At 35.2% G+C, this 11,066-nt stretch overlaps 1 protein-coding gene across 1 annotated transcript in view; it reads left to right on the top strand.

The window, feature by feature from the left end:
* The window catches only part of LOC112162600 (ectonucleotide pyrophosphatase/phosphodiesterase family member 2), a 26,573-nt gene extending 16,442 nt beyond the window's left edge, over positions 1 to 10,131 (top strand). Inside the window, exons 13-25 of the mRNA XM_024298422.2 lie at positions 1,289 to 1,414; positions 1,505 to 1,536; positions 1,657 to 1,784; positions 3,040 to 3,118; positions 3,207 to 3,294; positions 3,459 to 3,631; positions 3,722 to 3,782; positions 4,071 to 4,210; positions 5,900 to 6,041; positions 6,129 to 6,206; positions 7,667 to 7,799; positions 9,362 to 9,515; positions 9,625 to 10,131. Coding sequence (XP_024154190.1) covers positions 1,289 to 1,414; positions 1,505 to 1,536; positions 1,657 to 1,784; positions 3,040 to 3,118; positions 3,207 to 3,294; positions 3,459 to 3,631; positions 3,722 to 3,782; positions 4,071 to 4,210; positions 5,900 to 6,041; positions 6,129 to 6,206; positions 7,667 to 7,799; positions 9,362 to 9,515; positions 9,625 to 9,795 — 1,505 coding nt within the window. The 3' untranslated portion in view covers positions 9,796 to 10,131. The remainder of the gene's footprint in view (positions 1 to 1,288; positions 1,415 to 1,504; positions 1,537 to 1,656; positions 1,785 to 3,039; positions 3,119 to 3,206; positions 3,295 to 3,458; positions 3,632 to 3,721; positions 3,783 to 4,070; positions 4,211 to 5,899; positions 6,042 to 6,128; positions 6,207 to 7,666; positions 7,800 to 9,361; positions 9,516 to 9,624) is intronic.
* Positions 10,132 to 11,066: the final 935 nt, after the last annotated feature.

Genomic DNA, 11,066 nt, shown 5'->3' with positions numbered 1-11,066 from the left:
CACAGAAAGGTCCCAGCCGGGAGTCGAACCGGGGCCTTCTCGCTGTGAGGCAAGAGCGCTAACCACTGCGCCACCGTGCAGCCCAAAAATAAACATTTTTTTTTAAATAAATTGGTTTGTTTCAAGCAACCAAAGCAAAAAAAATACTAAAGAAAAAAAACAAAATATATATCTATATAAAGATATATCAAATTTTGGATGATTTATCATGACTTAATTGGAAAAATAAGAAATTAAGAGTAAAACAAGATACACAAAGGCAAAAAAAGTATTTAGTCAGCCACTAATTGTGCAAGTTTTCCCACTTAAAAAGATGAGAGAGGTCTATAATTTTTTATCATAGATATGTCCCAACTATGAGAGACAAAATGAGAAAAAAAATCCAGAAAATCACATTAGCTGATTTTTAAATAATTTATTTGTAAAATATGGTGAATATAAGTATTTGGTCAAACACAAAGGTTTTCACAAACTGTTGCTGGCATTTTGGTCCATTCCTCCATGCAGATCTCCTCTAGAGCAGGGATGTTGTGGGCTGTCACTGGGAAACACTTACCTTTAATACCCTACAAAGATTTTCTATGGGGTTGAGATCTGGAGACCAGTGGTCTTGTATGTCTTCCATTTCCTAATACTTGATTTCTTCACACCAAGCTTATGGAGATTCGGTCTTCCCAGTCTGGTGCAGTTCAACTATTTTGTTTCTGGTGTCCTTAGACAGCTCTTTGGTGGAGCTTGAAGAGTGACTGTTTGAGGTTGTGGTCAGGTGTCTTTTAGATAGATAACGAGCTGCCATTAATACAGGTAGCGAGTGGAGGACAGAGGATCCTCTTACAGAATAAGTTAAAGGTCTGTGAGAGACATAAATCGACTTATTTTCCACCATAATTTACAAATAAATAATTTAAAAATCAGATAATGTGATTTTCTGGATTTTTTTTTCTTATTACGTCTCTCATAATTGAGGTATTCCTATCGCTCATCTTTTAAAGTGGGAGAACTTGCACAGTTGGTGACTGACTTCTTACTTTTTTGCCCCTCTGTATCCATTTCATTGGCTGTATAAGAGAACTGGACTAAGTGACTCCTCCCCCATTAGGGTTCCAAATATACTGCATATCAAAAACTGTGTTTGACAAAGTTTACATTAAATATCCGTGTCTAGAAAAAAGCAAATTTCCTCCTGCTGGTCTGTCTTTGATAAAACGTTTAGGGAAAAAAAAACATTCTTTATAACTATATCAATAATTCTTAAAGAGTGAAAAAGAGTTTTTCTGTTTTTTTTAAGGCATGGAAGAGGCTCACTGCGACAGGATTGAGTTTCTCAACAGCTATCCTCTTAAAATAGAGGAGATCACTCTGATACCCGGATCACTGGGCAGAATCCGTCCTCGTGACCCCAAATCCTCCTCATGTAAGCTACTCCGTTTTATCTCTTTCTCCATGCCGAATATGCAAAAACAGTAAAAGGAATCCCTTCTTCTGCTTATGATTTCATTTCCAGATGACCCAAAAGTTGTGGTTGCAAACCTCACTGTGAGTAATTCAGCAAAACAGAAAGAAACCAAACAGAACACCTCACTTCCCTCAAGCTGACTCTGCTGTTCTGTTCAAGGTCGTTCAACTTTTGCTTTGCTTCTTTTTTCCCCCGTTCAGTGTAAAATGCCAACTCAGCACTTTAAGCCGTACCTGAAGCAGCATTTACCCAAGAGGCTTCACTACGCCAACAACCGCAGGATTGAGGACGTCCACCTGCTGATGGAGAGAAAGTGGCAAATCGCCAGGTGAATTTTTCTTTTTAAAGACTCACTCCATTGAAAGCTGTGGCATTTTTAAAATGTTGTTGCAGCATTTATGTCATAATGGAAGACATATGTAAATAATATTATGATTAAAACTATGTTTGAGTATATATTTATTTAAATAGTTGTGAATCAAAGAAGCCATTTGAAAAGCTTGTAGTATACATACCATCGGTGGACAACATGCTCCATATTCTGATGCATCCAATTCCAGACAAGTAGATCCATGTACGGTTTTGTTTTCCTAGTTTGAGCTAGAAATCTGGATCAAAACTTGATGCAATTTTTGTTGCCCTATTAATGATAGGTTGGGGGAGTGGGTGGGGGGCTGTTAGCTAGCAGCAGATACAGTAAACAAAGGGATGATGGGAAAGGGGGAGGCTTGCTCTGCATTGGCGGTCCTGTCCATAACTCAGGGGCAAATTTCTGATGAACTACTGCAACTATGTAGTAAATTTGTCCCATTATTTTGGCTAAAAACGGGAATAATTAATTAATTATATTAGGGCTGGGTGGAAAAAAAATCGATTTAGCACATAAGGCTAAAGTCCGCTAGCTTGATGCTAACGTTTAATAGAATTTCCCATAGAACGGCTAATGCTAACGGTCGGTCGACCAAAACAATACATTCCTGACTAAATTGACATCTTTATTTACTTACAGGCATTAATTTTCCGAACTATTTTAAGAAAACAATTTTTAAAGTAAATATTTGTGGTCTAAAACTTCGTTTTTTCCCCTCATACTGTGGTCTTCTTCTTGAATAAGGTGCACTTCTACAGCGCGATCGCCACCTAGTGGCCAAATTGAAACGCCCTCCAGGAGATCTGAGCATTTTTGTTAGAACTTCTCCTTTAGATAATCCATGTAACACTGTATGCTACTAAAAATCTCATTATTTTACTAATACATTTTACAATATGTGAACTGTATCAGATTAATATAAATATATTTAAATTACATATTAGATTTTTTAATGTATTTCTAAACAAATATAAGTATAAATGTGTAAACTTAAAATTGAATTGAATTAAAGAATCGAAAAAAATCTAAATCAAATCAATTCAGGCTCTTGTGAATTGAATCAAATCGTTTCTGGAAATTATAACCAATACCCAGCCCTAAATTATATCCTAATATTCCAAGTCTACAGATTTAAATAAGAATTATGTTCAAATTAGCCGTACATAAAGAAAAATTTACAATTCTGAATAAAAAAATAAATATTGCATTTCAGAAAAACACCAGAAAAGCCGAGAACTCGCTGCGGTTTCTTTGGTGATCACGGCTTTGACAACAAGATAACCAGCATGAGGGTAATGTGATGTCATCTGTAAAATATAAAGTTTACAACTTATTAAGCATTGGTGTCCTTAACTATTCTTTTTTTCCTTCTTGTTTAAGACGATCTTTATAGGTCACGGGCCGAGTTTCAAGTTCCAGAAAAGTGTTCCAGAGTTTGAGAACATCGAGTTATACAACGTCATGTGTGGTGAGAAACTTTATATGATTATTGTACCGCAGCATTAAAAGTCTCCAAATACTAGAATAAAAATCAGTTTAGACGACATAAAACTTTAAAGATTAAGCCCAACCATTCCCTCTATCCATCTGTAAAAGCCATAAAAGAATCTCATCCTTGCTTTTTTACGTCAGACTTGTTGGGGTTAAAGCCGGCCCCCAACAACGGGACTCACGGCAGCCTGAACGACATGCTGAAGGAGCCGGTGTTCCACCCCACCAGGCCAGAGGAAGTCACGCCTCCGTCACCGGCGTCCGACTCTGACAACAAAGTGACCAACGATCTGGGCTGCAGCTGTGACGATGAGGTGATCGTACAGGAAAACAACCACAGTATTCTTCAAATTTAAATTTTTGTTGTCCAAGATAAACATTATTTTTTTAATTTCCTGTTTCAGAACAGAGTAGAGGAAATCATTGAAGCCTTCAGTCCTGCAGCTGATGGAAACTACAATTACAGTATGTTATCTCAAAAGTCATTAAAGATGCATCCAGTTCCTCCTTAACTTATATAAAAATAATATTTAAATGATTCATCATGTTGCCAGTTTTGAATGGGAAAAGGTAAATAGTTAAGAAAAAAGACATTTTATGTATTAATTTAGCTATAATACTTTTTCATACTCAGCTGTGAAACTTAAATGTCAGTAAACGTGCATTATCTTTTTTTCACAGATTCAGTCCGAGTTTAAGTGAAGCTAAAGCATTCACGTTGGTAAACCTCTTCTCACTAACTTGTGTTTCCAGACACCACCCATCTACCGTTTGGGCGTCCAGCGGTGATGTTCAACACCGTGTACAGTCTTCTGCACCATGTGGAGTTCATCAGTGGATACAGCAGAGAGCTGGCAATGCCTCTCTGGACTTCATATACACTTTCTCGACAGGTAAAACGCACTTTTGTAAATTAATTTTCTTTAGTTTTTAATTTTTGATCACTTTAGGGGCCAGTTTCTACGGTTATTGTTCAAAAATAATGAAAATTGTTCTTTTTAAACCACTTTATTTTAGTTTTATGTATAAAAGTACATTTTTAGAGGATGTTCTTTTTGATTTTAGATTTTTTTTTAACAATGCTTTTATTAAAAAATGCCTATTTGATTATTAATATTTGCAGACCCACCAACTGTTAGCGAATTGTAATTTTTGGGCAAAAAAAAACAATTATTTTGTTGTAAATATTAATAAATTCAAAGAAGGAATAAAAGTAAAAACTCTAGTTTTTGTTTTTGTTTTTTGGGGGTGAAAATGGGAATTGCAAAAATTGTGGAGCATAAAAAGTTTGAAGTGTTGTGTTGGCTTCCTAAATCTTTATCTGGTTTAGTATTTGTGGGTGTTCTTGACAAAAAAGTTGGACAAAAATGTAAAAATCAAGAGTGGTTGCTAAGTTTTCTTCAACAAGTTAGACATTCTTCTGTTTTTGCATAAAAGTGCTGAAAAACTGATCATCTTTTGACATTTTTCAAAGTGTTCCCAATCGTCTTTTCATCATAATTATGTCGTTTTTAGCTAAAATAATAATAAAAAAACTTGTGTTGTTTTCTAGAACATGATTTTTGAGGTCATTCATCACTGGATGCAATTCTCTCATCAAATTAGCCTCTTTTGACACATGTCAATTTTACAGTACGGAACAACCGCCAACGTTTTTCTGGACTTAATTTGTTGCCATATCATGGAAAACATGGATGATGTTGAGCGAGTAGCTTAGATCTAAATGATCTACAAATGCACAGTAAGAACAGTAACCGGACAGTCTCCGGCAACACCACGGCCCCAGCTGGTTACGAAAATTTATAGAAGTTCAGGACAAAAATCCCTGCATTGAGCGGCCATATTGAATTTATTTTTCTACATTTCGATCCCTGAATCCCTGATTAATTGACATAGCGTGTCAACTCCGCCGCACCTGACATCAAATTCCGCGCAAGTTGCGTCTGCTGTGAATGCCGCATTAACCATTCACAGATAAGTTGTGACCAGGACTATTGGCGTAGACTTGAAGAGCAACCCCACCCCCTCTTCCCGTCACCCATAACTGGAATCCCTCTGTTTGTGGCCCACTCAGTGCATTTTCTATGTCACCGTTAAGATCTTTTTCCAACATTTGTATTTTGTCTGCTCCTGATTAACTCTGATTTCAATTAAGAAATACTCAGAAATGCAACTTTAAGCTTAATTTTCTTAATATATGTCATATATCATCAGAGAAATGTCACAAAAACAAGTTAAAAACACAATTTTCATTGGAGTAGATCTGTCAGTCAATATAAACGTTAAGTTTACTTAAAACCCTAAATAATATGCCCAATTTCTGCCTTTTTGTGAACTGGATTGTTTGTATTTTTTAATGTGTGTTTTTTTAAGGCTTTACCATCATTGTAGATTTAAAGGAAAATAATAACCAAATATGAGACAGTCCAAGTCATTTTATTTTGAAATAAATTCTACAAAGTTGCGAATCTTACCTTGAATTGCATATTTCTTTGAGTTTTGTTCACACAAATTAAAAACGGAAGTCAGCACAACTGATAATATCCCATGTCTGGTATTTCTGTCACATTTGTGCTGACCAGGACGACATGACAGCGGTTCCAGAAGCTTCCCCGACTGTTAAATGCGTCCAGGTGGATCCCCGAGTTTCCCCTGACCACAGTCAGAGCTGCAGCGGCTACAGCCAGAACAGTCAGCTGACCCACGGCTTCCTCTTTCCACCAGGTAGAGCTGCAGGTGGAGTTCAGATGTCTGTCAGAGAGGGAAACAAGATAACCAGATACTCAGGGTGTTTATTTTCTACATTTACAGTTTTCTCAACATCTGCAGCGTCCAGATATGACGCCTCCCTCATCACCAACACTGTTCCCATGTATCCGGCCTTCAAGAGTGAGTCCATTTATTTAAATAGAGACTTAAAAAAGTGTCTCTTGAAAGTTTCTTAAATTTATTTTTACTCATAAAGTGCACTTGGACACTTTTAGCCCCTTTTGGGCTATCAAGTTTTGAAATTCCGAGTTGTTCATGGTGATGTTGAGCAGGAATCTGTGTTTCTGCTGCACATGGTGGTTCTGAAAGGTAAAAGATAAACTATTTTGCGACTGCGATGGCAGCAGAGGTGTCACATGAGACAAAGGACAGAAAAACGGTGACGTCAAGTCTGTGAAAGGACTGCCTGACACCCATTGTTTATGGAGAGAAGGGACTAATCAGGACAAACAGACGCTTCTGAACTCGTGCAAACCCGGAGAATGTCTCATTGTAATCAGATTTATGTGGGAATAGAGAATTTGTAATTTTTTCAAAAATAAAAAAAAAATTGAACAAATCTTTTTTGAGGTTGTGGAATATAACAGTCACATTTAAAACAACACAATTTCATAAATGTATTATATATATTTTACAATTTCATTATTATTTTATTATATATCTTTTACAAAGATATATAAAACATGACATCATAAAATTAAATTATATGTATTTATGAATGACAACTATTAAATGACTTTATTTCTATAGTCAAAAATGGCAAATTTACTGTTTTATATTTTGTGTATTTAAACATTTATTTTAAAGTAACCAACATCATGTTTTTATTTTATTATTTTATCGTTTCTTTTACCTTTTTAACGGTTATCATGCGTGGGTCATGCTTTGAACCTTTTATTAATGACAAAAAAGTAATTAAATCAATTTAGAAAGCTGGGTTTAGACCGTCGTGAGACAGGTTAGTTTTACCCTACTGATGATGTTGATATTGTAAGAAAAAGAAAAATGGGCAAAAAGCGTCAAAAAAGCAGTAAACAAAAAATGTTGCCACCCAGCTCACCTTCTCCCATCTAACTTACAGGTGCAAAATTATCAGTAATAATACCACAAACAATAATATAATAAAAAAAAAACAATATCATTCAACTTAATATATACGACAGTTTCATTCGTGGCTCCTACATGTGTTAATATATATGTGAAAAATTCAAAACTGAACTTACTTTTTACTTTATTATGTCCTAAATAATTAATTTAGTTTATTGTTTAGAACAAATCAAAATGATAAAGATCGTCAGGAATTATTTCAAATGTAAATTAACGTGTATTTAAACTTGAGAAATTGGCAAAATTGAACTAAATTTAGCTGCTTTATAGAAAAGAACGGTGAATCTGAGCAGATATGTGTCAAAAAATGTACTTTAAAGCCATTAAATCACAAAATATAAAATTCACGGTACAGTTTCATGTGTTTCTATTGTTTGAGCTAATTTCCTCTAATTGTCTTTTGTTTTCAGACATGTTTTAGCTCAATCAGTCTTTTCTTTAAACCTTCTCATGGTCATTTTTCATGGCTGCAGGGATCTGGACTCACCTCCAGGAGACGCTGCTGAGGCGGTACGCAGAGGAAAACAACAGCATCAACGTCCTCGCCGGACCTGTCTTTGACCACAACTATGACGGCCTCCGAGACACCGTGGAGCAGATTAGAGAGTAAGATGAGTGGAGTTAAGGGTTTAAAGTCATTATCTTGAACTAAACTTGAAGAAACAAGCTGATCCACTACAGAGGATATATATATATATATATATATATATATATATATATATATTATGTCAAACTTTACTGACTTGATCATTTTCCTGTGGTTTCTTTAGATAATTTAATTTATATATGAAGAGAAACTTTATTTTCTAGGTTTCTGTCTATCATTTTCCACACTAACAGACGACTAAACTGGATTTCAGTGATGTTTACTAAATATCAGTGATATTTACTGTACATCTTCCTCATTTGCACTAATATGGTGACTGCTTTTAATTTCTTTGTTCATATGGACAATGACAATAAAACCTATAAGCCCTTTAAAGCCCAACGAGGCAATTTTTTGTGATATCTGGCTGTGTAAATAAATTAAATTAAACATAAAAAGATATATATTTATATATAAATACGGTGAATTTAGTTTTTATTAGGTTGTGTAAATAAAAGTGTATTCTTGAGAATAAAGTTTATTAAGTTTATTAGATTTATATGGCACCTTAAAATGAACATCTTTTGAATTAAAAGTTCAAAGAACAATAAAAACACAGCAAAAATTTTAAAAACAAAAGAAAAAACAATAATTGTTGTAAAATTTAAGACATTTAATTAGTGTCAAACTGGTGGACTTCTGCTACTTTAAAGGTGATTTTTTTTTTTTTTTGCAAAATCTATTATTAAACATGTTAAATAAAAAGTGCATTAAATTAAGTAAAATTTTTGTTTTTTCACATGTTTTTGGTGTATTTTATGGATGATGAAAGACATGATAATTAGGCTATAAATTGTGTTTTTGAGGATTTCTTTTTTCAAATTGTTGTGAATCAGAAGCAAAAAATATAATTAGTAAAAAAACTTAAAGTTGTTAACGTAGAAAACACAATCAGCGGATCACAAATTCACTGATGCATCCTCTTTGGTTAAAAACTGCATCATCACAATTTTTTTTTTTTTTTAAAGTAAACACTGGGAACGTTTTTTTTTTATTTTTTTTTTTATTATAGTTTACAAAGATAATTATAGTGGGACTTTTATACTGATTTTTTCCCTTGAATTCCAAATTGTTATTGCCAGATTTTTTTTTCTATTTTATAAAATATGTGGATTCTAGTGATTTGTGCAATAAAATGAGATTATGAAGTCATTAACAATAAGAAATATCCTTCAAAACTGTAACAATAAATATCAATTTTGACAGAAATTGATTTTTTTCTCCTCTTTGATAGAATAATTTTGTACTAAATATTACTATTACTACCTTCCTCTCTTTAATTTGCCTAAGCTGGTCATGTTAACCAATAATTACCACTTGTTCATGATCTATTACTAATGTCTAAGGAGCATTTATAAATTAATCACATAAAATTAACAAGTCATATAACTCACTAACAATCTATTAGTCAGCTATCTTTATTGCCCACAAATATATCCAGCTATAAACTACTCATTTATTAACGATTTGTTACCTAGCTATGACAAATCGGTATAATAAAGTGTCTGCGTTTCATTTTTAGGTCCTCGTTTGAGGGTCTCCTCGTCCCCACCCACTTCTACACTGTTGTGACGAGCTGCCAGGAGCTGAACCAAACCGTGGAGGAGTGTGACGGAGAGCTCCAGGTGTTTTCATTCCTCATTCCTCACAGACCCGACAACAGTGAAGTCTGCAACGTGAGTGCTAAATCTTGTGGGGATTGCATATATGCATCAGTACTTTAAGTTTTACTCGGCAGAATTGTTGTATCTGTTGTGAAAAGGCCTCTCGGGTTTGTGTCTGCAGAGTCCTGAGGACGAGTCCGAGTGGGTGGAAGACCTGCTGAAGCACCACACAGCCAGAGTCCGGGACGTGGAGGTCCTGACCGGCCTGGACATTTACAGATCCACCAATTTAACTTACATCGACAGCCTAAGACTCAAAACGCACCTGCACACCTTCGAGAGTGACGACTGAAAAACGGACACGACTATGCAGGAGGTTACCGTTTCACTGCATGCTCTCTGGACCTCATCCGTTCCACTCTTGAGGAACAAGCTTTTTTAGGGGAGTTATTTTCTTAGAATTAAAATTATTAAAATAAAATATTAATGCTTTATACAAATTATTACCAAAAAAAAAAGCTGTAGCCGTAGAACTGACGCAGAGTGGGACTTACAGCTGCTGCCGCACATAATATTCTGCAGAACAGAACCAGAACGCTGTTGTAACGTTAAATATTCCTTTATGTAATTCTCCTAGTAAACAGAAATGCATGCAGTTACATACAAAATAAAGTAAATAAAAACTAAACCTGTTGTTTTTTTGCTTTTTGTGTGATCTAAAAAAATGAATTTAATTCAATGAAGCCCTAAATTTAAAAAGCTTATTAAATACAAGCATAGTTATGACTATAACTCTCTGACTTTCAGGATTAAATAAATTAAATCATAGACAAATGTACACATCGAAATAGACCCTGCAGGTGGTTATTTTAGACTTAATCGCACAGGTAGAAAAAAATCCTGTTTTGGTGACCAAACTGACAGATCATAAAAAAATATGTTTGATTTACAAGTTGCACCCACTTTCAAAAACATACTCTATGGAGTTAATGAAACAAAATTGGTCAAGTTTGGTTGTTAAATTCACTGAAATTGACACAAATTGAAACATAACATGAAAATGAAGCCTCAACATTACATTTAAAACATAGATTTCTTTTAAATACTTTAGACTTAACTCATGATTTAATTGTACCCTAAGCTTTTCTGTCAGTTGCATATTTACATTAAATAATAATGGAAATCATTTGATATAAAATATTGTAGCGTCCTGCTGGACGCAATGACGAAGCGGAGGCGACCGTTTCCAACCGTGAAGCTTTTAATGACTCTTAACGGTTACTGTCGGCCGTAACCACGCCGAATACAGCATAAACGACAATAATTCTCATTCGCTCAGCCCTCGTTCATCCACCTTTCATGCACCCGCGACCCCCCTTATATTCCCTGCTCCTCCGCCCACTCTCACACATATCCAATCACACTGGAGCAACGATGTAACACAGAACACATTAACACATATAACAGAGCCCCAACAACGTCAGTCAGTCGCTACACTGCCTCCCCCCTACAAAGTTCCACGTCCCGTGGGGTCACACACAAAGTCATGGAGGTGGGAGGGAGGCTTTCTCAGTCTCTCGGGCCTCCGTGGAGCCGTTACAGGTGGTGACATGTGATGTCCCG

Source organism: Oryzias melastigma, linkage group LG11 (genome assembly GCF_002922805.2).
Source record: "Oryzias melastigma strain HK-1 linkage group LG11, ASM292280v2, whole genome shotgun sequence".
In the NCBI taxonomy this organism is placed as follows: domain Eukaryota; kingdom Metazoa; phylum Chordata; class Actinopteri; order Beloniformes; family Adrianichthyidae; genus Oryzias; species Oryzias melastigma.
This window is presented reverse-complemented; position numbering and strand designations above follow the sequence as displayed.